Raw genomic sequence first — 26,243 nt, 5'->3', positions numbered from 1 at the left:
TATATTGCACTCTGTATTTTCATACTGAATCACAGGATACTTGTGCCAGAAAGGGTCCTAATATTTGCCAGACCTGCTGAGTACACAAATTTGATAATGGCAACATGCTTTATAGGAGAAGCAAGCAATAGCAAGTAAACAAAATTCAGAAGCCAAGGGGATTTTTCACTCCAGAGAATTAGGATTCACCAAAATGGGAACATTAGGCCTCAGACAAATGCATGTGACACTAGGTTGATAGCTGTTGTTCACTGCATGCCTGTCAGAAGAATTCAGTTATATCCTCAACTGGAATATTAGCCAGACTTTAGCAAAGGAAGACATGAAAGTGCTCCAGCTAAATGGAAAAAGAGTTTAAAAAAAATAGGGAGAAAGATGCCTAAAGCAGTTGACAGCAGACGTTTTTACATAAAGACAATTTCAGGAAGATGAAGATGTGTGGCTAGGTTGCATGGAATGAACTGGAAACTGTCCTGGTCAAGTGGGAAAGCATGAAATTGTGAACATCCGTTCACTCCTTCAATTGCCTCAGGAAAGGCTCGCTGTTGTGGGCAATCTATGTGTTTGGGTAAGAGGCAGAAGTGTCAGGATCTCTGCACAGATACAGAAGAGAAAGAACAAAATTTACTTTGATGAGCATATTTCTAGAGCTGGAACTGGAATTAGAGACATTCAAACCTTTTCACTCTATCAGCACCACCAAATCCAGGGTACGGAGCAACTGGAAGATTTCTAGGAAACTCACTCTATCACTCACCCCTTTAGATCTTTATCCCGTGTTCCAGGCAAGATGAGAGACTTGCTTCTAAACCAAATCAAACTCTAGGTTTACAGTTAATATTAACTGAGAGGACATGCAAAGCGATTTTCTTTGATTCATCTGTACCATTCAGAGGTCTCTCTAATGTAGTTCTTCAAATCTCCACCTTCAACATCTACTTCCCATCTGAAGTCCACTTTTCCTATGACCTCCAGTGGGAACATTTAATTGAGCTTTTCACCCATAACTCTATTTCCAAGAATCGGTAAAGAATACTGTAATTTATCTTCTACTTTCCTCTCTTATTCTACCTGCTATTCAAACTCAAATTGAAGGAACATCAGCTGTAGGCTCTACGGAAACTCTTACCATGCCTCATGACATAACATTCCACTGACCAACAACCTATAACATCTTCCCACTGATAAAGCCATTGAATAACCGAAATCTAATAAGATATTCTGCTTGAGCCTTTACAAAATCCTCTTTAGCAGAAGGAGTTCAAGAAGAAAATTCTGTTCAGACCACTCCATTCTCCCAGAGAGGCAAATGGGCAGAGGAGAAAGAGGAGAAGGATCACTTGGGCTGTCCATGCAAGTCTCTACTTGCTTGCTTTTAACAGCCTGCATCGTGAAGCCGAAACCTTAACAGACAAGACATGATTAGCAAACGCTTTGTGCTCTTAAAGGAGAGTAATTATAGGCATGTGAAAAAAGGAAGAGATCCCCGAGGTACTCTTCCTTGCATGCCTCCCGAGAGGCAGCAGGGCCATTAAAAATTCCATGATGAAGAGGAAAAACAGCCTGGGAACAGCCAGGAGGCAATACAGCAAATTAATACACCAGTCGTCCCTCGGGAGGACTGCAAGAAAGCAGGAAACTCTCCTCGCTTCACAAAATAAAATTATACCACTAATGATAACAGTCACCACACACACAAAACTGCTTCTAATGATGGGTGTGAAATTCCCAATGCTGTGCATACACTTTGAATGAAATCTCTTCTCATCACAGACATAAAGCAAGAAAGGTAATCTTGGTAGTGTACAATTTATACAGCCTTTCAAATAGGACTTCCCAAGGAACCCTTCACACAGAACCTTCCTCCCTGACACTGAAAAGCCTGAATGAACAACCCCAGTGTGCTCAGTATTCTGGCCTTCAGCTCTGGTTAAATGAAGCACTGGGTTACCAGTCTTCCAGATGAACTGCACGTCCAGATGACTCCACCAAAATCCACTTGAGACAATCCAATTGAGACAAAGAAAACATTTCCATGGGAGAGAAAAGAACTCCACCTGGTAACTATACCCCACTGGACACATTCGTGACAGCAGCAACTAAGCAGAGAGGTAATCTTGCATGGCACGGTGGGCATCAGTTGAAGAAACTGGATGTCCACAACGGACAGTTTCTTCTCTAACACATCATATCATTCTCAGGGAATTAGCTCTCGCCGCTCCCCACTTGCCCCCCTCGCCCCATCCACTTCTGACAAATTTCTGAGTTAGAGTTACTCCAGGATGAGGTGCAAGCTATTAGGAGCTTACTAAAGCACACGCTACTGGAGCTAACTCCATCCATGGCAAAAGAGGAAGACGTTAACTGTGGCAATGGCTGAACAGCGCTTAGAGATCATCTGAACCTACTGTAAGAAAATGGACTACTAATAGGCTTGGTTGTTGAAGCACCTAAAGAACAACTATTGTCAATAAAACATTTCTGTAAAGGAACAATTTCCTTCTGTGCCCTTGGCAGCATCTTTACATAAAGCAAGCACCTCGTACCGAAGAGTTCAGTCCTTGCCACATACATGTGGCCGCATAACACAGTCATTCTTTCCGTATTTCTTTCTCCTATAGATATTATTGAGCACATTTCACAATAAAATAGGAACTAATTTCTCAGACTACAGGCACTTAAAAACACAGCCACCTCTGGGATGGGATAACTTCTCTGCCAACATTTGGTAACAATTCATCATGGGTTAGTTTGTCAGGACACCAATCACCTGTTCATTAGAGGAAAGAACCAAGAATATATTCATCAGTTAGCTGGACTACATATTTAGCAAAACCAAGCAAACATGATCCCTCCAGGTTTAGAAATCCCTTGCCATAACCAGTAGCTTTGGACAGGTCCTTTAATAATAATCATAAAGGTAGAGACTTTGCCCTGTTTGAATTTGTGAGCAGGATTTGCCTAGCTCTCCTTTCTGGAAGACAAAGTTCTGTAGAGCACTAAGTACAACACTCAAGGCACAAGAAAGGTTATCCTAGCTGTAAATTAAGAGACCAATCAGTCTTCTTGCTTCTCAGGCACAAAACATCCCCAGAGTGGGGCAAAAGCCCAGAAAGAAACCAATTTTTGATGCACAATCTTCTGAATTCTTTTTATTCTCATCCAGTTGAATGTTTAAGAGCTGATTTCTTCCTCCCTCCCTCTTTCTGGCTTTTACATGCTGGCTACAGCAGCATGAGGTCATGGTGCGACATCACAAAATTCCCTGCAGAAGCCAGTGGGAGGAGAGGCTTTGCTGGGCGTGTGCCAAGCTTTCGTTCAGACACATACAACCTCAGTACATTTTTCATGCTCTATTTGCTAATTAACAAGGGAAAGAAAGCCATGAAGCTGAAAGTCCAGACGTTTCTTTCAGATTTGGTCCTTCGTACAAATACATAAGCGGAATTGGGTCCCAAGCAAGTCTTTGTCTCCTTGCACAGGGAAAGAGCTCAAGGGCACCTTACCTTTAGACAGTCACCTGCAGCACAAGAACAGGAGTCACCTCCAAGGCTAACACTTGAATTTAATTTAGGATTAGTCAGCAGAAGATGCCTGAATAGCATATTAACCCCAACTATGCAGACTCAAATACACGTCAATGTTTGGCCGGACCAGATCTAAAATTCAGCTATAGCAACAGAGAGAAATCAAGCCATTAGAGGTCACCTCAGGTGAGTTCTGAATCTGCCCAGACGGTCTATTTCAGTACCCAGGATACCAAAATGCCTCAGCATGTCAGCCACATGAGCTTGTCAGCATTTTCACTCTCACCTTGTTCCAATTTTAACAGTGGACAACAATACTGTGCCCATTTGTACCTACACAACAAACTTGCGGCGACTCACTGCGCAATCCAGAACAGGTCACATTTATTTCTAAAAGCACAGTATGTTCTGCCTGTCTGTCATATACTGTTTCATATACTGTAAGTGCTTAGTGTATTGAGACTCTCAAGTAATCGGCATCAGTATGTTTTATGCTAAGTTTGAACACAGACCTCTTAGGAAAAAGTACGTTAACTTCCAGGTCCATGAGTATTGTTCAAATCATATAGTACTGCTGAAGATAACCATGGGAGGGAGGTGACACAACCCCAACAGAGCAGAGCAAGGGAGTTACCTGGCAGTGCAGCGTGCTGGTGAGCATCTTCGGTGGGAAGCATCAGCAAGCACATCCAGAGAGTACAGAGGAGATAATGGATTGAACTGGAAAGTCAAGAGATTTTATTTAAGCAAAGCATTAAAAGAAATAGTCTCCACCTACAGCTGCTCAGATCTATTCCCTATAGTTCATACTGTATAAGGAGACCTTTCTGACACATCAAGAGGTGAGACTAGGTAGAACTGACTCTCGCTTCAGACAAAAGGCTAGCACAGGGTGCAACAGCAAATCTGACAACCATCTTCTCACAACAGACAGCCTTATAAGCACCCTCCTCTTTTAACTCGCATTATTAAAAATGTTGGTTGACTAAGAGCATACTCAAACAGCTCTACTGCTGCATGCCATGAGCAAAAAGTCTGCCTCCTTTCTGGGAAGCCTCTTGTCTACCTTCACATTGTAGACAAAAAAGGCACTGTTATGAACGATGCAAGCACAGAACTTCCCATAGAGCAGTTCCAATATTCCCTATGGTCGTACATATCACAGAAACAGACCTCTAGAAGACTCAGACCCACCAGGTTTACTTCACAATGAGCTCCTCCTCCCACTCCCAACCCACCTCACAAACTTTCTTTGCAAACTGCTTAAAACAAATTTCTGAAACACTGCATGGTCAGGCTAATCTTTGATCCTTTGTTAGACATACACTAGACAAATCCTGAAGGCATCAAACCTATGCAAGACAGCTTGTTGTACAAGACACAACTCAAGTTTTTTTTTTTATTTTTTTTTTTTTAAAGGTCAGGACAGAAATGGAATAATCTAGTCAATGCATGGAGCAAACTTTGCTCACTATGCAAATAGAAGGTTTAGACTGGTAGTTTCTCTGGGGTACCTGCACCATGCTTCCATTCAGCATCTCCTCTTTATTTATATGTCATAGCATAAGCAGGAAGTTCATTGCCATCTGCTTTGCAAAGTGCTACAGCAATCTCCAGAACACTTTTCTTGTATTACTAAGATTACTGAGGCATTTTTAAATAAGGACAAATGAAGAATCCACATCTGTAGCAGGACTCGTCATAAAAGCTATCTGCAACTCTTGAACTCAGTACTAAGCTTTTGCCTTCAACCTTTTTGAGAAGGAAGAGGCACTATGCACCACAAAGCTGCTTCTATTAGGGAGCTCCTCCTTAAGTTGGACTGGTAGTTTACTGTCCGTAAAGTAACACTGCAGCTGCACAGTAGAGGAGAATCACCAGTAACTCTCCGTAGCCAATTCAAGTTCATTTAAAAAAAGTAATTTATTTAGCTTATTATCATTATATTAGCTTATTATCATTATAAAGCTTATGTAGTTATCATTCTTACCTTTAGCAATATAAAATTGGTATGTGAAATGTTCTCACAAATGGAAAATACAAGTTGCACAAAAGCCTGAAAATTATTTCTTGCGATATATGTATTTTTAATTTCAATTCTACTGCTCACCAACCAAAAACCAACTTGCAAAGGAATAGAAGGTAGCGTACGTGTCTCAGAAAACTGTTACAACACTGCTCAAACGGAAGATCCTTTTTCCTTTGTGCTATCAAGAACCCAAGCTCTTACATCTGAAGTAAAAAAACCTCCTAGCACTGAAGCTATGAAAGACTTACTGGAGAACATAAAACTGCATAGACAAGAGTTTCAGTTACAAGAATGCCTATTTCTCTTGCTTATCACCTTGTACATTTTCCTGTTACAGCTGCTATTTAACTATAATCAGCTCACCATTTTTTCTCTTCTCTGTTGATGAGACTATCAGGTAGAAGCCTGAGCCAAACAGGGAAAAACAATGCATTTAAAAAAAAAGAAAAATGTTCCAATTCTTATGGAATTTTGAGAGGCCAAAGCTCCTCCTGGCAACAGGAATTTTCCCTTCCACTCACTGTCAGAGAGGAAGGCCTACACTAACCTGAAAGAAGGAGATAAACAAAAGGAATTCCTGACTTATTCAGTTTAAATAAACAATATAATGCCTGAGACATGGGTTGTGTTAAAAGCCCAGAAGACATCAGTTTTCAAAATGAGAAGGGACAGCGCTGCCTTACCTCATGCGCATAGGCCACAGTGTGTGGGAAATCAGAAGCCGGCACTTTGTTCTTTCTAGAGAGAAGGAAACCAAGAAAATAAAAAAGGTAGAGCAGAATCAGCTTACCTGGTTGCGATCTCTCTTCCCCATGGACGGCAACCAAAAACTGGAAGGAGGCAGAGTCGGAAGGACAGGCAGAAGCAATGCCAAGGAAGGAAGGAACACATGGTGGCAAGGAGAGTAGTGAAAGGAAAGAACAGAGATGGAAGGAGAACAATTAAACATCAGCAGGACTTATATTAAAAACAACGAGTTTCAGCTCCAAGAAAGAAAACTGGATACCAATAGCTGGTGAAGGCTGGACCCACTGCACTACAGTCAAGAGGTGCCACCCTTACCTATCGATTGCCCAACAAGAATAGCATTAGAGGGATGTCAAAGGACAGGCACCATGGCTATTTCTGGTGCTGACTACAATTTGAATACACTAATTGGGGAAGGAGACAGAACACCAAAGAAAGAGAAAGCAATTTTGCGGCTGCCTTGTCAGCATCATTTCTGCAGTCTCGGTATGCACCCATAGCATGACTCCACACACAAGCTTTTTAAGTAACATACAGGGCTCAGTTTTCTCACACTGTGCAGAAGATCTGCAGCTATTGCAACGGCACATTATAAGGGAGGGGGAAAGAAAAGCTGACTGTAACTAAAATGGCATTTGAGCAGTGTCCACACACTGGGGCAGCCTTATAAACAAAAGGGAAGTCAGCAATTGCAAGTAAGAAAATGGAGACGCTGTCAGTAGAGGACTGTCTCCCATTCCACAGGTCACTGCGTGCTTAAGTTACCACCCAGCTCTTCATTCCCTTCGGTCCCAGGAGGGAAGAGGACCCTATAGTTCTTCCTCCCCTCCCAAAGTTCTAGACAACACTGTTAAGGGCCTTACTCTTTCTGGCGCGGATCACTAACAATATGACCTAGCCTCTCGGTGCCCAGAGTGCTCACGGAGGTCTCCTGAAACACAAAGACAGGTAAAAAGTTGCAAACTCTCACACAGTGAGCAAACATAATTGCTTGTTGCTGCCAATAAGAACAGATCTTCCTCCCATAGGCCACATCCTCTCCTTCCCAGCCCACTCTCAGCTAAACATATTCACCCTCTCCTTTTAGAGCCTCAACTGAGCTGATTTAACTAATTAGAATGGCAGAAAATCAGTCCGTTTTATTTGTGAAGCTTGGTTTTTATTACTTTAGTGACGATATTTGCTTGCGTAGGGGTGCACCAAGGACTGGACCAGTACAAAGTATGGAGCACAAGGATGCAGTTAAGAACAGGGGAAATGGCTGAGAAGTGCTTATTTCCAGGTTGTTGGGGTCAGCTGGGCCAGAAACAGGCTGAGACAGGACATCACGCTGTCTTACTAACAATGGGGATTCACCAAGCACAGGTGAATACAGCAAGGAGTATGCACGAAGCTTTTGCCCTTTCTGAGAGCAGCTATTCAGCAACAGCAGCTAAAGAAAAGGTGGATCCTAGGAGAAAGGACTTGCTCTGGGAGCATGTTTCTCCCTGCAAGACACTGCCCTGCGTAAGTGCTTGATGCTGGCGTACACGTACACGCACAGCCTGAAGCACCAGCTGTTCATATCCGCATAGCAACACCTCCAAGTGAGAAATATACTTTGCAGTAAGGGTCTGAAGATGAGGGTAAAAGGCTTTCACAGATAAGATTCTTCACAGTTTGTGCTAGGTACATAGGCAAAACACACTCAAAGTTTGGGGGGAGTCGTAGCAGCAGGGGTGAAAGAGGGGCTATTTGTTACAGCAGGAAAATTATTAACTTAAAGTGCCGTAATGTTTAAATTTACGGTTTATTACTGTGTAAATTACAAGCCGTACTTTTGGTAATTAGCAGCTCGCTGGCGGGGAGCTCTGAATGAAACTCATTATTTATGATTACAATTTAGAGAGGGATGGGGAAGGGGGAGCAGTGACCTCCGTTGCAAATGACAAAGATCCCTTTAAGGTGATGAAGATGAATTAAACAAGTAAATATTATCCTTCTCATTTGGATCATTAGAGGTGCTGCCAACAGGCCCTGCCACTTGCAGGTGGCCTGAGGATCCCTACCAAAAGCCAGTCTCTTGCCAGTTGAGGATTCGTATTTTAAACACTGGTTACAACTAAGCAAGGTGAGTGGAAGAAAGAAGGGGCAAACAAGGATCTTTCAAGCGTGACTGAACAGAAGGAAGAAGTCACACTCCTCTAGACTCCAGGCCCCTCTAACACACCTTGCTAACAAACTCTCTAAAGCCAGTCAGCGCAGACTATATGCCAATACTTTCAAAAGCACCGAGCATATCCCAATAAAAGTAAACCCAAACACAGCCAACACCTTCCTTCTCAGAAACATCTTCTACGACACAGACAGCAGCACTCAACACTCCAGGATCCAGACCCAACCAGGTGTGTCTCTCCCTCGTTTACACAGGCATATGCAAAGTATTGCTTAATCCTTTAGAAACAGGACTAATATTTTGTTGTTGTTTGCCCTAGGTATAATAAACCCAGTTAATGGCTTTGGGTAACTTTGTCTGCGTTACTGCATATACTGTTTTATTATTCTGTCTCCCCACTAAAAATGCAACAGCTAAACCACATTCCTTTGCCGCCATTCATATCAGTCTGCTTCCCTATCTAAAGTTTGGCCTTCCTTCACCTTTGAGTCACCTCTCTGCCCTTGTAGTCTCAGATTATGAGCATGCACAAGTCCTATGCCTTCATCATTTTCCCTTACATTCCCTTTAAATCTTCTTGATATTTATGCTCCCTGTCATTCATCCTCAGACCTCCTTTCATACTGCTTTTAGCACTGATCAACTGTCTTTGCCACTCCAAATCTGCCTTAAATTCCACTTAGTCACTCAATCAATTTCTGACAGTCAAAGCAATTAAACAAACCAAACAATAAATGAAACAAAAAAAATGTACAGAGCCCCTTTCTGCAGAAAACAATTCACATGACTATCTTAGAACAGTACTTCAGGACTGATCAGCACTGGAAACATAAAATTATTATCTTGCAAAAGGGAGTACCTTGCCAACAAGCCTCCTCCGACCTTTTCGGAGACAACGTGCAGCAGCTCCCGGAAGGCGATTCAAGCGAGCATGAAATCCTGAAAACCAAACCCAGAAAAACTGAGCAACAAATACAGAAGATTCTTCCTGATAAAACCACCAGGAAAAGTAGTTAGTTAGTTCAGTGGTGAACCCAGATCCTCTGTCTCTTGTTTCTCAATCTGCAAGAGGTAGATATGCCAATTTATTCATAAATCATATAAAATCCCTATTAAAAAAAAAAAAAGAAGATTCAAGAACATGGGCAGTTGATATGAGTATTTTAGCATCCTCTCCAGTAGTGCAGTTATTTTTAATTGGATCATTAAAAAAATCCCAGATCACTAATATCAGCTTAAATTGTGATACCTATGAACAGAATCTACTCTTGCCATCACATTAAAAGTTCTCAAACACATGGCATTCTTATGGACCTCACCTCTCTGAGCTGGCCGTGAGGGCAAGAGGAACGTGGAATCCGAGAGCTTGTCCAAGCCTGAGTCAATCCGCTCCACTTCAGATCGGTGGTCAGCTCCCCACTTAGGAAGAATGTTGGGGACAGTGAATCCTGGAACACATTCTCCTTCATAAAACCAATCACTTTGCTCATCATCTCCTACAGAAACAGGACAGAATTAGCCACAAGTAACATCAATGCGCCCTGTGACGATCCTACAAAATACTACAGGTAGGCATTTCTGGATGTGAAACAGCTGAAGTCTCATTAGGAATTCCTTCCTGAAAAGCCTTATATTTGTATTCTGTTTCAATGATCTGCAGTAACTATGGGGCTTCACTAAATGCTTTAAACTATCCAACTCATCAGTCTACAGAATTTCCCTATAGAACAAAGCTCTCTTTATAGACCTGCCTAGGGCAGCTTTAGCACTCTGTTGTGACTGCATCTCACTAACCTTAGTTCAATGTTGTGTGATGTCTTATGCACAACTCTTTCTCTGAAGTAATTACTGTGACAGAGGTAGAGGCCAATCATTCGGCATGAGTTATAAGCTGTCACAGGAGAGATTTCACAACAGGAGATGACCAAGCTCACAGAGTAAGCAAAAGGAGCATACTTACTGATTAGAAAGATCCCTAGTCTCCTAAGACAGCAGCAAAGAGGAGAATAGACAACTCTTAGAAATGGTCACTCTGAGTCTAAGTACTAACGATGCTGTGAGTCTGCCTCAGTCAAGATTTCTTAGAATCTGTTAAGAACTACAAATCCTCTGCAAAACTAGAGCAGCAGCAACTGAAGTCATGACCAAAGTCTCCATAAAGCTGGATCACTGTAATTAATGCAGTTGCAGGCTAAAACTGAACTGCATCAGACACCATTCATAGTAAATCTGCCTGGCCAGAAATGCCCTGAGAGCAGTAGCATGTGAGCAGCATAAGAAAAAAAAGCAGAAAGAGGGCAAAGAACCTGACACACTTAGCTTTTCAGTAGCCCAACTAAAAACACGCCCATGTAATTGCAAGGTATTTCACCTTGCCTTAAAAAACTATCACAATTGACTTAGGGAAAACTCCCATTTGGCTACTATTAAGTCTTAACTCAAGCATCCCCACTTACTTTCCTTTCCTCACCAAGTTATATTATCCCTGCTTGAAGTCCATTATGCCTACCTACGTATATCACCGGGGGGGAAAAGAAGGGGGGGAAAAGAAGGGGGGGAAAAGAAGGGGGGGAAAAGAAGGGGGGGAAAAGAAGGGGGGGGAAAGAAGGGGGGGGAAAGAAGGGGGGGGAAAGAAGGGGGGGGAAAGAAGGGGGGGGAAAGAAGGGGGGGGAAAGAAGGGGGGGAAAAGAAGGGGGGGAAAAGAAGGGGGGGAAAAGAAGGGGGGGAAAAGAAGGGGGGGAAAAGAAGGGGGGGAAAAGAAGGGGGGGAAAAGAAGGGGGGGAAAAGAAGGGGGGGAAAAGAAGGGGGGGAAAAGAAGGGGGGGAAAAGAAGGGGGGGAAAAGAAGGGGGGGAAAAGAAAGAAGGGGGGGAAAAGAAAGAAGGGGGGGAAAAGAAAGAAGGGGGGAAAAGAAAGAAGGGGGGGAAAAGAAAGAAGGGGGGGAAAAGAAAGAAGGGGGGGAAAAGAAAGAAGGGGGGGAAAAGAAAGAAGGGGGGGAAAAGAAAGAAGGGGGGGAAAAGAAAGAAGGGGGGGAAAAGAAAGAAGGGGGGGAAAAGAAAGAAGGGGGGGAAAAGAAAAAATTCATCCTAGTAAGAATGCTGCAATCTTGCATATAACAGAAGAAAACAAACTCCAATCAGCAACAGGTAGGACAGCCAGAACACTTCACCTCAAAACTCTGACATTGCTCTTCATTTCTCTGACCTAGCACACTTGTGACAAATATTTTAAAACATAAATATCCCTACTCACCTTTAGTAAATTAAAACTAAATAATGTTGGATAGTTCTTCTAAATTATCATAATTTGTGCAAAAATATCCCTGCAGTTCTGGATCTATAAGCATAGTGCACTGTCATACCTCAAATCACAATATTCACAAGAGAAATTTTAACAATTAGGATCGTATGCTAATATCACAGTAATTTTCACCATGAGAGATCCCAATGCATTTAACAAAAAAAAAAAAATGTACAATCAAATCATAAGCTAGGACCATTCTCTGCTCACAGAAGTGCACTGGTAGCTGGAATTGCAAAGACAACCTATTTAATTGGCAACAGCACACGTATTACATGGCATAACCTCAAAAGAAGGGGAGAAAAATAATACATTCAATTTAAGTACAATGCTATCTTAAATTTCCCATTATTCAGTTTGGAATTGTACTAGAAAACTATTTCTAAGATGATGATTTGTGACCAAAAAAAAAAAAAGTTTTGTGCGCTCTCCATTTCTCTGAAATGAAGAGTTGTTGTTTATTTACTTTAGGACTTGAAACTGTCTAAAAAAAGGAAAGGGAGATATTTCTTATTTAACCTGAAAGTGCAACAACAGTTTTTAACCCTTTTTTATATAACTCTAAGCTAAAACATCTTGGCCAGAAAGCTATTACAGTATAAACTGTTTGAACTAGGATGTCAAATCTCTTCTAGTACCTAGACAAGGAAGGCTGCAATTGGATTTTATTAATTTATTTAAGTAGTGTATTTTACATGTTCTTGTATACTGGGTATCCTACTTCTAGTAGCAGCCAAAACTTAATGTCTAAAACAAGGTATAAAACCAGGGCAAGTATATAGGGCAAGCGTATAGACAAGTGTGTGCGTGTATATATATGTATGTATATACACACACACACACTTATCCAGTCTACATCAATCTTGCCTTGGGTGATGAAGTAAAAATTCAACACTTCAGTCACCACTGTGCTTCGTCATCTGATATGCAAGTGCTCACTAATTTCAGCTCCCCCAGAACAGTCATCGGTAAAAAGACAGGATAAAAGATTTTACTTTTCTGTTGCTTTTGAAGGATGGGAAGCTGGAAACAGTTATTCTTCAGCAAAGGTCAAAGCTGATATTAGAAATCCTTACTCTTAGAGAAAGTATTACAACCACCTAAGATCACAACAGATCAGCCCTACAGCCCAACATATCATCAGAAGACACATAAGCATATTTGCTATCATCATGTTGCCTCACACACAGATTCCTGGGTCAGTAACAAGCCAGCAGAAGCAGCATTTCCTACTGAGTTACTGATACTACTTCCTTTAGCACTCATATATTCCCAGAAGAGATCTCATCCAAGCCTTAGCTTGTGAAATGTGACAGAATCAGAGTGCACACCAGCAGAAGCTGCACAGAATTACAGGTCTCTAGGGTCACATTCCACCTGCTCCAAATGTAATAGTCCTGAGTGCCTATGTGCCTACTACAACCTCTTTCACACTTACTTCTGCCATATCCCCCATAAACTGGACACCGAGCTGTCAATGATAAACAAAACCAGATTACATTCCACACTCCAACCTCCTACAAAACCATTTCTACAACAGAGATTGAAAATACTAGGCTCAGCTAACGCACACCAGAGCAAGGGAGGAATGTGTACTTACAGAAATAAAACCCATCACATATTCCCATTGTTGTCTTAGCACAGCCCGTTAGGTCACTTGTCTGTACTAACTGACTATTATTTTTTTTTTTCACGTTGTCTCTTCCTACCCATAAAGAAAACAACTAATAGATTCAGGCACTAATGGTATGTAGACAACAATTAAAACACCCATAGAAACAAATCATAAGCTCTACTCTTTCATTACAGAGAGCTCTAAAACTCCTCTTGTATTTCTGTGCCCTTCCATAATAATATCTTCTGTCTCAAATGTTATGGATCTGATACGCAAAGTATTTCGGCAGGAAGAGTATACTGTTATCAAAATCACACCTTTGTAGCCCTCAGCTCATTTCTTAACTTCTAGACCCTCCCAGCCATTGGCCTTTCTCCCACACTTCCCTCTCTGTCCCTCTTCAAACACAGATCTTCCTTTGCATTTGTAAAGAAAGAGAAATTCCCCAGCAACACACAAGGAAAATCACAGGACAGTTCTTACCTTGGCGGCCCTCATCATTGGTAAACAGGCCAGTATCACTGCTGCTGCATACACTGCTGGTTTCACTGAAACAAAAACAAACAAAAAACCCCATTGTTACAATTGTGGCAGATATAAACCATTAAACACTTTATTACACTTTACTTCTCTGAGCCAAAAACGCCTTACATATCTCACAGAAATTGCATTTCAGACACATGGCTGGCTCCAGTACGGGACATAATTGCTTTCAGTTAAAACCTAGCAACGCTGCATCGCTTGAAAAAGAGTAGAATCCTGTATCTAGTCTAGTTCTAAGTTATCAAAAAGTAATTAATACAATGATATTTGCCTCTAGTGCCAGAGTTAATAACCTAACTATGACACTGTCTGGAATACTCACTAGGAAATTAAGTGCAGTTAAAAACTCTATCCTTGGGTCACTTAACGGCTACTGAAAATCCTCTGAAGTTTTCTACTTCAGATTCCTTTTTCTCAAAAATGTTATACAGTTACATAACCCCCCCGCCCTTCAATCTACAGCAACTTTTATTTTATTTGGAGGGAAGAGCAGCTGGTACATTCACAATTCTTCAGCCAAATACCTCAGCACAGCATGACTTGCTGCTGCTGAATGTAACCTCATTACAGCATGCTCTGCATTTGCTGAAGCAGTTACAGGAGACTTAATTCCTGAACCAAAGAATTAAACTAGAAATTAATGTGTAGAAAGCTGTTAATTGACTGTAAAGCTGGATGAATATTTGTAGCAGAAGTACATGCTCAGGTCAGTCCCAAGCATCTGATGGCTTTAATGCTGATATTAAATCAATCCTTGGACACTTTGGGCAACACTTTCTCTGATTTAGCTGGGAGATACCAGAACAAGCAGAAACTACTTACTGCCCACCCTCTTAGCACTAAGGCCTTAGATGCAAACATCAGGTTTAACTCAGCCCTAGAATCAATCTCAGAACAGGGTTAGAAAGCATCTCTGGATCCCTCTTTTTCCAGGGAAATTGGCTGATACTAGACACGAGTATCAACTGGATACCCCTTGATTCAAAAGGCTGAAGGATGAGGGATCACAAGTTACATCACCCCAAAGAACTGCAGGCACATAATAAAACCCCATTCTGTGAGCATATTATTGCTCCTAGAAAATACACTCTAAAGTGTAGCCAAATCAACTCATCATGCTGGATATCTACAAACTCTACATCTTCATTGTTGTATAAAGGCCATTCAAACTTAAAGGATGAACAGGCTGTACATCATTCCCACATTTCAGTATGTAAGTTAATATCAAATTCCAAATCAATCCATTACAAAGTTCGGCCATCCATTCACCCTCCCACACATACACCATAGCAATTAAGGCCAAGGACTGAGAACCATGAGTCATTCATTTCATTCCTAGCTCTCCTACCAACTCACTGTATGACCCTGGGCAAATCTCTTAGCGTGTCTGCTTTCTCTTTTGAAAGCCTGGATTAATAGTCCTCACAAGCAGCAGATGCGAGGATTGAGTGACTGCTTCATAAGGTTTTTAGCATCCTCAGAGGAAAGGTGCCTGAGAAAGGAAAAGGCATTAAGTCAAGATTCCAGATCACATTAGCAGTACTTTAAGCACCCTGTTGTACTGAGAGCTCTTTAGTTCCTTATACATACACATTACTGCCAGTACTTTACTGGAACGAACTTTCACAGCTCTCACCCTCTTCACCACCCCTTTTACACTTCAGGGCTGAACACAAACTAGACTCCTACACAAGTCTTTCTGCAGGTCCAGTAAGCACTGATTAATGACCTCCGCTTGCGAAGGAGGCTACTTACCTTAACCATGAAATAATGAATGCTATTGATCCGACAAGCTACTGCTATAGAGTGTTATTGATCACCCAATCTTTGGTTAAAATGGTCCTCATTTAGCAATTTCACTGTTGCAAACACCTGGAGCAAAGCATGCTTATAATTAAATAGTTTGGGGGAGTTAAAGTGAGAGGTGATGGACAGAGATCTCAGGTTTCCCCCATTTATTCTTTCGCCTGAGCTATTGTTTGTGTCAGGAAGGATATTGATTTTCTATAAAAATAAGAAAACAAGAGGCACCGAGGGGCTGCAGAAGGTCAGGCCGGGCTGGAGAAGGAGGGGAAGCTGAACACTCTGTCTTTGTCACTTGCCTTCCAAGAGAGAGGAATTTTTTCTTTACGGAGAGAACTGGCCTCCAATTCATCAGCTTAGCCAGGCTCTTGACTGCCACTGCAGGCTGTCATCGAAACAGTTCCCCTCCAAAGGGTCAAGCGACTGAACGGCACACTCAGGATGAGCACTGGGTACACTCCCAGGCCAGAATACTGTACTGGTTTTGGCTGGGATAGAGTTAAATTTTCCTTATAGTAACTCCATGGTGCTATGTTTTGGATTTGTGACCAAAACAGTGTTGATAACACACTGATGTTTAAGTTACTGCTGAACAGTGCTTTAAGAGTGCCAAGGCCATCTCTGTTTCTCACGATGCCCTGCCAGCGAGTAGGCTGGGAGCGAACAAGATGCTGGGAGGGGACACATCCAGGACAGCTGACCCAACATACCAAAGGGATGTCCAACACCATATGACGTTGTGCTCAGCAATAAAAGCTGGGGGAAATAAGGAGGAAGGGGGGGGAACATTTGGAGCTACAGCATTTTTCTTCCAAAGCAACTGTTACACATGATGGAGCCCTGCTTTCCTGGAAATGGCTAAACATCTACCTGCCGATGGGAAGTAGTGAATGAATTCCTTTGCTAGCACACATAGCTTTTGCTTTACCTATTGCACTGACTTTATCTCAACCCATGAGTTTTCTCACTTTTCCGATTCTCTCCCTCCTGCCACCGTGAGGGAGTCAGTGGGTGGCTGTGTGGGGCTGATCTGCCTATCTGGATCAAACCATAACAAATACATCAGCATCAAGCCAGTGAAGTCACACACATTGCTGGGTCAGAACAATCCCCAGTTTGAAAAAGTCACATTAAGAGTTATGGCACTTGAGAGTGGATTAGACAAACTGCACATCTCTCACTAGTAAGCACATCATTCAAAGTGATTTTTCAGACAGCTCTCGTGCTATGGTTTGTTCTGCCCTCAAGCCAAACCCAGACCATTCTGGGAGTACTTAGCTTAGACCAGCAAGAGAAAGAACTTCAGCACTCGATATATAATTTGCCTTTGCTTTATTATGGCTGCAGGGAATCTCAAAGCATTAAGGGACAGAAGGGCACACTACTTCTAACTGCCTTAGCAGTTGTCTCCTTTGTACAAATATACCAATGGCTACTTAACTAAGACCACTTACTTCCTCTGTTGTTTCCACAATCATTTATATATCAGGCTTTGAGTCATGTCATTACCCAATTTAGAACCATCATCATTCCCTCATCATATTCCCGCACATCCTTCCTTGTCTCAATTTATGTTCATCTCTTGCCATGTCTGGCAAACATTTCAAAGATTTAATTTCACACACACTTTGAATCACAATCACAGCATATCTTCCTCCAGGAAAAGACTTTGTGCACTCCCGGAAGCAAACTAAAAAAACTACCTCCTCATTAAGGATCCATATCCAAAACTTTCTCAGTGAATGGGAGTGGGGTTTTGATCTGCTTAGGATGAGGAGCCTCCTAGAAAGCAGAGAAAATGCTGGATATTTCAGCATTTACAGAGAATCACTCCCACACAACAAAGAAAAGAAACTGTCAGTGGACGGGAGGAAAAAGAAAGTTAAAAAAAAAAAATCCGTTCTGAATATACAATTTAGTTTACCTAAAAACACTTAGCTTTGTGACACTCCCCACTACTAGATGAGTAAACAGTAGTGGAACCAATTCAGTATCAAAGTGTTTCATAAATCACTAGATCACCACAGACTTCTTCCAATTCCCACAACCTGTATCAGTCACTTTCCCTCCCATCAGCTTGTGATGACAACCATACCACTCTCTCTCCTAGGCATCCAATTTTCTTCTCCCTTCCTCAGGATATGCCCTTGTTATACATCTGTGCAAAGTACTTCTACAGTACCAGGAAAAAACAGCTAGAGCAGTGAGGTAAGCACAGCCAGTTTCACTCTGCCGCTAGCAGCAAAATGCTATATTTAGAGCAGCAGAGACCAAAGCATGATCCTTCGCTGCTGCAAGGGATACTCTGCAGTGAAGAGGGTTGTATGTATTTCTCTGTCCAACTTTGACTGTCCCTAGTGAGTCATAGCACAGATCACACATGTGGTGTTGGAGAGGTCAAATATTTCAACCCCTTGCTTTCCAAAGAGAATCACAAGGATTTGGCAGCAGACGGTAAATGTCATTTGATGCAGACACTTGCACAATAATTAGTTTGAGAGCAAGGGACAACTGAGACAGAACAAAGCAACCTCCCAGCATGGTCCTCAAGTAACAGTCCAGACAAAGCTGTTTATTTACTCTTTCAAAGGCTGGCACAAATAAAGGCTGGATGAAAGCCTGCTGGTTTAAGTTCAAGTTTGACATGATGGAACAGACTCTGACTGGTGGGAAAAAAAACCTCAAGGAACACTGTCCATCACTGCCACATCAAGTAAGGGTATCTCTCAGTCCATCACCACTGACATGCAACTTTCAGGGGCTACTCAGCACATTCCCTTTCCTGGACTACCAGCAAATAGCTCGGAAAAGATAAAAGTGCTTTTAACATCTAGCAGCAAAAAGGCATCCACTAGTCTCTTGAAAAGGCCCACTTTGCACCCACTTTTTAAGCAAACAATAGACACTTTTTAAGGAAAAAAACCCCACTACTTTTTTGCTACTTCTACCCCATAAGAGTTACATATAAACCTCACAGATTCAGTCAAAATGCAATAGCAATCCCCTATCAGGGGGAAGGTGGTCCGCTGTAGCAGTCCCCCTATCAGGGTATCAGGACAGTGAGGGTATATTACAACCTCTGCTTCTCACAGTCTCCTAGAAAATACCACTGAGAAGTCTGCACTTCCAGCTATTATCTACAAAGCCCTCAAAAACCAAGTGCCACTTGTTCACTCTGACAAACCGCAGGAGCCAGAACACTTAAATGAACCTTAACATAGGAACAATTATATTGGATCAAACAATTATACTTTCCAAATCCACTGTCTTCTGTCTGATAGTGCCTATTATGGTGGGCGCTTGAGGAAAGAATATAAGAACATGACAAATACAGACTGACTGTTTCCTACGTACATTCCTCCAGCTTCTAGCAGGCAGCAGGTTAAGGACTTCCTGAGCCGGATCTTCCATCTGGGCTGTAATGCCTAACAGCGCCTGATAAATCTATGCTCCACATCCCCTTTTTGGACACATTTAAATTTTTGACCTCCAAAATGTCCCACAGCAGAGTTCTAACCCCCATGTTTTAGGAAAAATATTTTGTTGTTTTAAATGTTTCTTCAAAGTCTCCTGCTTCCTACACAATGATAATTAGCAAATAAACAAGTCTATTCACTTTCTGTATGCCATTCACTAAGAAATCTCCTCCATTTGATTCTCAGCTCTTGTTTCTTTTCTAACCTGAAAAACCTCTTTGTACAGAAGCCGTTTTATAACCCCAGAACTTCTACAGAAATAACAAAAGTCACACTCGAGGGCAAAACTTCCCAGGAGTGACAAACAAACAAATTCAAACCATGACATTTACACTTCTCATTTTCATCTCCTGTATCAGATTCTGCCACAAATCCACCAAAGTTCTCCAAAACTGGACACGGAGACATGCCAGCCTCCACTGTTTGCACAGGCTTATCCTGTAAGTATTAATTCAGTTTCCTCCAACTTCCTTATCGTCTCACTACATTTTCTCCGTAGCTAGCCTTTCAGGACCTTATTCCAGATCCAGAGCAGAGATGCAGAACTGCAAACAGATGTTTTGACTGAGGATCACACAGTAACCTGCAGAGAGGGCTAATGGTCACAAAGGGAGATCTGTCTGTTCCCTATTACCAGTTACGGTAAATTCTGAAAACAAGAAACTGAGATCAGTTCATATCAATCACACAACACAAGCGCCAACGGTGGATTTACTCTCCAAACCTCAGGCCACAAGCGTGCCACTTTGTAGCTGCAGGGCCACAGCCATTTCAGAGGGTTCCTTGTGTAACGGAATCTAGAAACCTATCAGCCTGCCAACTTTTCAACGAAGTGTTTTGGGTTATCAGTACAGCATTGACAGGAAAGACTTGGAAAAAATCTACAGTTTAGAAGTAGCTGAGATGTTTCTCCTCTTCAGAAAGAGAACAGCACTGAATAATTTTGATAAGAACTCCTAAAGGCAAGGCACAGAATTTACAAGCAGCTGCAAGCAAGGTGGCCATCTCACTAGCACACGAAAGAAACCGAGATCTCACCATTCTGACATGTTTTCATCTGAGCCCTGTTTCTGTTCATCAGCTTCACACTCCATTCGCTCCTTCCTTCCCCCTTTGCTGAGGAAGGGCCTGTTCTCTCCTGATTCACAAAGGCCATGACCGGATGATGTCCAAGGGGTATTTTCTTTCCAGCGTGAAAGACGCTGTTTCTTGGCTGACTTGAATCTGCAGCCCCTCTCATAGTTCCACTCTGACACCCTGAGCTTTTGCTGGAGACTGGCAGCCACCTCTGATGTCACACGTTTGACTTTCCGTCGGCGCCTGAGAGGTCGACAGGGTGCGTTCTCTGTAAAGGAGTCTGACTCATGCCATGAGTGTTGCTTGCTCCTCAGGGTGGCACTGAGGGCTGGGTGTCGTTTGACTACTGCCATGTCATCAGAGTCACTGAAATTGGCTGTCAGCACCTCACGGCAATCCTTGACAGCTTCGTCCAAGCTTGACTCTGAGGCCTCGCTGTAGCAGCAGGCATGCTCTGCCTGATGCGTGAAGTCTGAGCGTCGTTTACGGCCCCGTCTCTTGCGAAGTTGACGCCGCTGCTGCCGTGGGCTTAGAGCCATCTCTTCCCATAGCTCATCCAGCTTGTTTTGTTCTGAAGTCTGCTCTAAGGCTGAGGCCAAGTCATGCACCAGTTCATCCATTGGCAATGCCTACTGAAAATGACAACAATTAGCACCAGACATAAATGCTGCTACCAACTGCATTGGGTTTGCGTGACAAGGTTTTGGTAGTGGGGAGGCTACAGGGATGGCTTCTGTGAGTAGCTGCGAGAAATGTCCCCTGCGTCAACAGAGCCAATGCCAGTCAGTGGCAAGATGGACCCACCACTGGCCAAGGCCAAGACCATCAGAGACAGTGGCAGTGCCTCTTTAAGAATGGGGGGAAAAAATACCCCCTGTAACTGCAGCTAGAAAGAGGAGTGAGAATACGTGAGGTACACAGCTCTGCAGAGACCAAGGTCAGCGAAGAAGGAGGGGGAGGAGGTGCTCCAGGCAGAGAGTCCCCTGCAGCCCATGGAGATTAAGAGTGGAGCAGATATCCATCTGCAGCCCATGGAGGACCCTACATCAGAGCAGGTGGATGCCCAAAGGAGGCTATGACCCCGTGGGAAACCTGTGCTGGAGAAGGCTCCTGGTAGGACCTGTGGAGAGGAGCCCATGCTGGAGCAGGTTTGCTGGCAGGACTTGTGACCCCATGGGAGACCCACACTGGAGCAGTCTGTTCCTGAAGGGACCTGCACCTCGTGGAAAGGACCCACACTGAAGCAGTTTCTGAAGAACTGTAGCCCATGGGAAGGACTGTCTCCTGTGGGAGGGACCCCATGCTGGAGCAGGGCAAGAGTGTAAGGAGTGCTACCCCTGGGGAGGAAGGAGAGGCAGAGACAACCTGTGATGAACTGACAACAAACCCCACTCCCCATCTTCCTGTGCTGCTCGAGGGGAGGACATAGAAAAAATTAGAGCCTAAATTTAAGCCTAGGAAGAGGGGGGGGGGAGGGGAAAACTTTTTTAAGATTTGTTTCTATTTTCTCATTATCGTCCTCTGACTTGATTGATAATAAATTAAATTAATTTTTCCCAAGTCAAGTCTGTTTTACCCATGATAACTGGCGAATGATCTCCCTGTTCTTATCTCAACCCACAAGCCTTTCGTTATATTTTTCTCTCCTGTCCAGTTGAGGAGGGGGAGTGACAGAGCAGCTTTGGTGGGCAACTCATGTCCAGCCAGGGTCAACCCACCACACCAGCACATCACTAGGCTACAGTATGCTATAGCCTTTGAAACATTAACCAAGTCCCATACTTACTTTGGAGTCGCCTGGAAGAACCCAGTGTAGGACAACTGCTGCTTCTTGCACTAACACTCACTCCTTTTCTTTTACCAAGGGTTAAATCCCTCTCCTAACCATGGCAGCAGAGATCTCACTACTGCAGCAGTTAAATCAAGTGCTCTCTGTCTGAAAAGGCCTTAAGGTTGTATTTTTTGTGTTGAAGTAACACAGTCTATTACACATCTTAAGGGTATGAGAATCTGTAACTAGTTTGCTACCGCATGTTGGTAAGCTACAGAGAAGGGTCAGCCTGCTCAGCAAACAGATTGAGTCTTTCAAAAAGTAGACAAGCAGCAAAGCTGAGAGTAAAACACATGGTAAAACAGTTTGCAAGCCAGCAGCATTTCAACAGCAAAACAAGGTGCGCGGGACCCTGTGCTCCTTAGAACAGGGTGTATGAGACTGAGCCCCAACTCCTACCGCCAAAAAAATCCCACCCCTTCCCCCTCAGGGCTGTCAGGGAGCCAATATCAAAGCCCTATCCAAACCCCTCACCTCACGACCTCCCTCTTCCCACCCGTGCCTCGCAGAGGTGGGATTTCTCCCCCCACCTTCTTTACCGGGGCTCAGAAACACCCGCATCCCCCACCCCGGTGAAGCACCTGCTGCCCGCAGGCCGCCTCCCTTCGCCCCTCTCCCCGACCCGGCCGTAACCGCCTTTCCCTCCTCTGAGGAGAAGCCGCCGAACTCCTGCCGGACAACCCTACCGGGAAGCCCGTTACCTCCCCCCCCCCCCCCAACACACACACACCCCCACCCTTCCCTCACGGACCCTCCACCGGGCCTCATCCCGACCCCACTCACCGGCCAGCGCCCCGCTCCGCCAGCCCCTCGTCAACGGCGCTTCCGGCCTCCCCGGGCCACTTCCTCCCCGCCCGCCCCGCCTGAGGGGCGGGTCTGGCGGGCGGCGGGCGGGGAGGTTTGGCCCGGCCGGGAGGCCGCTGCGCCGCCGGTTCGGCGGCGCAGCGGCCTCCCGGCCGGGCCAACCTCCCTCGCCCGCCGCCCCCCAGACCCGGTCCGCGGTGTTGCGAGGGTCTTGATGGCTTCTCCCTCGGTTTACGCCGTGGTGGGAGCCATTACAGCTCGTTTACCTGCTAAGGGCGGGGGCAGCCCTTGCCACACGCTTACCTTTTACTTCCTTGGTTGTCTCTATACTCAGTCATATATAATTTTTTTTTTTTTTTTTCTTTTAATAACTCCCTACCCGGACTCCTCCGTTTCGCTGCTGGCACGCTAATCGCACGCATCGGGCCGGCGATTAGTTAATCTCCTAAATAAACCTCTCCTAAATACCTCCCCCCCACCTTGTCATTTTACACAGCACCATCAACATAAAGCCAGGAGTGACCCTGCCACTGTCCCTTCTATTTCCCCATCTTTCGTGTTGGAGGGTTGTTTTTTTAACCCAGGTTGGCTGCGTTCATATTCAGGCCAACGCTGGTTCATTTTTTCACCTTGAACGTTTTACGAGGCAGCGTTATCAAAGGCTTTGCCGAAGTCCAGATATATTATGTTCGCGGCATTCTCTTCGCTAATTTTGTGAATTCAATCAGAGAAAGTAATCGGGTTTGTCTGACGTGATTTATTCTCTATAAATCTATGCTGCTGCTTATTGCTCTGTTATCCTTTGTATTTTTACTTTTTTTTTTTTTCCCACCTCCGTTTATTCCGTCGTGTCACCAGGAACAGAAGTTACTCTGAAAAGGTGATAATTGCCAAGATCACTGCTTTCCTCCCTGCTCCCCCCCACCCCACCCCCCCAAAGACTGGTACAGCACTTGCTTTTCCTCAGTCCTCTGGCACCCTCCCTAGTTTGTCGAGATACTTCAAAAATACGAGAATCCTGGAGTTTGCCGTTGATTTCTACACCCCTATAGGACAGTCGTCGTTTCGCTTCACTGAGCTCTCTCTACATGCCGTTTCTCTAACTAGTCCTTTATGTCGGTCTGAGCTGTCATGTTAACGTTTTCATTACCTTTTCATTCTCTGAGAAATTTCCTTGGAAAAGAAATGTTAAAAGAAGAAAAACAGTCATTAGGTAGATCATTTTTATCCCATTCCCAATAGCTGACTTCACTTAAGTTACTTTCTCGGCACCAATTTGTCTGTGAAATTCTGTTCTTTTGCCTTTTTAACCCTTTCCGTGGCAGTAACTCACCCTACTTGTCTACAGTATTTTGTTTTCCCTGCCGGTCTCCTATTTCCAGTACAGGGCTTTTCTTTTTACTCTCAGATCTGAAAGCCAATCCCTCCTAAAATCTAATCCTGTTTCACCGCAACAATCCTTTTTCATGCTTTAGGATATAAAACAGCTACAAAATGTCTGGGTTAGAGAGAAACTCCCCTGATGGGAAGGTTATTCTGTAAACATCCACTTCAGAGCTTCTTACCCCTTCATTTCAAGCACTGGGTACTGGCTGCCATTCCAGGCAGGATAACAAACCAGACAAACAATTGTGTACAAGAAATCCTGGTTTTGGATGTCCGGGGGAGACAGCAGCAGATGCCCGTTCTAATTTCTCTTGTTTTCCCTTCATTTTCCCCAATAGTTCTCTGCTGTTTCTGTTGGTCAACAAACTGTTTTGCAACAGGTATAAATTTTACTTTACCTGTCCAATTTTTTAGCCATTTTCCACACTTCAAACTAAATTTCAACAGATGTTGGCAGCGTTTGGCCTGAGTAAAGGCAGCAGATTGGTGTGTGGTGTTGATTTTCTGGGAGAGGGCAAAAGCAAAAGATAGGGCAGAAGCTGCTTATGGAATTGCAAGAGTCCCAAGAACTAAAAGGGTGCAGCAATGGAGCACAGAGAAAAATCAGAAAATTGGGAATATGAGTTGGAGAGATACAACGGGGCAGTTAGGTTAATCTGGTTTTGAGCGGTTTATGGTATTTCTGTCCTGTTTTACAAGGTTCACTCTGAAGTGGGCCAGTGACCATAAATTTTGAATCCTTGTCTGCATTCGACTTCATCCTGTGTCCCTGGCAAATTATTTACTCTCTGTGCACTTTGCAGGTTCCCTGCATGGACAACGGAACTGGCCCATCTTCCCAGCACTACTTTTGCTCTTGAAGTGCTCTAATGATACAAAATGCTTGGCACTCTTACCCCAACTGGATTGTTATCCCTCCCTGGGCTTTGTACATCCAGGTTTCTTTTTCCTGCCCAGAGGCTTGGGGTCACCAGTGCTGAACTGCTGCTGGGCCTGGAGGCGGGAGAGGAGATGTTGGTGGCGAGGGACGTTTCCAAGGCGAGCACGAGAGGATGCATGTGGTTGCCATGCCTTTGCCCAGCTCCCTATCCGGTGGGCAGCGGGAGAGATACGGCCCGGTAGGACCAGGAGACAAGAGGGGTCATTGCTCTACCCCAGCAAACGCTCTGCCTGGTCCCATGGTGCTTCTCAGCGAAACCTTCCAGGGGTTAAAAGGAAAAAGAGAGAGACAGAAAGGGGACAAGAGACAAAGGGAGGAATAAAGTCAAAAAATGTGCCGTGAAGCTTCTTGCAGCAAAACGCGGAGAAAGTCATTTCCAACTTCTTTCATCTCGGAGATGAAGCCACTAAATAAAAGGGCAGCACAGAACACAAGGGCTTTTAATCTGTCTCATCTCCTTCATAATAACTGCAAATTTTCCCTGGGCTCCTGGGAGTGAGCCTCTTTCCTCTGTCTTTGCCTTATCTCCCCCCTCCATATTTCACAGCCGGCTCGGCTCCCCTCACTCGGCTGCCCCCGGCCTAGTCTCCGAGAGGCCTGTGGGAGCCGCCAGCTCCCAGGGCCTCATTGTTCCCGGCTTGGGAGGAAGCTCAGGGAGGGAATTGAAGGCAAGTCAAAGGGAAACGGCATCATCGCTGCTTCATTAATGGGAACCTTTCAGCAGAAAACATATCAGAGCGAGGTCTTTTCAGAGGCAGTAATTAGCAATTTGGAGCCTTCCCCCCTCAGGAGATGCAGCTGCGATCTAACAAGTGGGAGCAGTGCTCGCCTCCTTTTACGCTTCATATTTATTGTTTTTCATTTTCTCCATCTTCCTCCCATTGTCCAGCCTCCTCCTCGCTGCCAGATAAGGGCCCTTTATTAATCGCTCCCTTTTAATTCTTCATTAATGATAATAACTTTCTCTGGCACGCGGAGAGGAGTTAATCTTTCCTGGGTATTGAGAAAGGAC

The 26,243-nt window shown here is 43.9% G+C and overlaps 1 protein-coding gene across 3 annotated transcripts in view; it reads right to left on the bottom strand.

The window, feature by feature from the left end:
- GPATCH2L (G-patch domain containing 2 like) overlaps positions 1–20,893 on the bottom strand; it is a 32,469-nt gene extending 11,576 nt beyond the window's left edge. For 2 of the 3 annotated variants that reach the window (XM_074149425.1, XM_074149427.1), the window contains exons 1-7: positions 20,232–20,890; positions 13,855–13,919; positions 9,778–9,954; positions 9,318–9,397; positions 7,167–7,234; positions 6,240–6,294; positions 4,162–4,247 (exon numbers count right to left, since the gene is read on the bottom strand). In XM_074149425.1, the coding sequence (XP_074005526.1) occupies positions 4,162–4,247; positions 6,240–6,294; positions 7,167–7,234; positions 9,318–9,397; positions 9,778–9,954; positions 13,855–13,919; positions 20,232–20,890 (1,190 nt within the window). Of the gene's footprint in view, positions 1–4,161; positions 4,248–6,239; positions 6,295–6,346; positions 6,387–7,166; positions 7,235–9,317; positions 9,398–9,777; positions 9,955–13,854; positions 13,920–20,231 lie in introns of all 3 variants that reach the window. The other variant, XM_074149426.1, reaches the window with a different exon arrangement.
- Positions 20,894–26,243: the final 5,350 nt, after the last annotated feature.

Source organism: Numenius arquata, chromosome 6 (genome assembly GCF_964106895.1).
Source record: "Numenius arquata chromosome 6, bNumArq3.hap1.1, whole genome shotgun sequence".
In the NCBI taxonomy this organism is placed as follows: domain Eukaryota; kingdom Metazoa; phylum Chordata; class Aves; order Charadriiformes; family Scolopacidae; genus Numenius; species Numenius arquata.
Note: the sequence above shows the minus strand (reverse complement) of the source record. Positions and strands in the feature narration are given on the sequence as shown.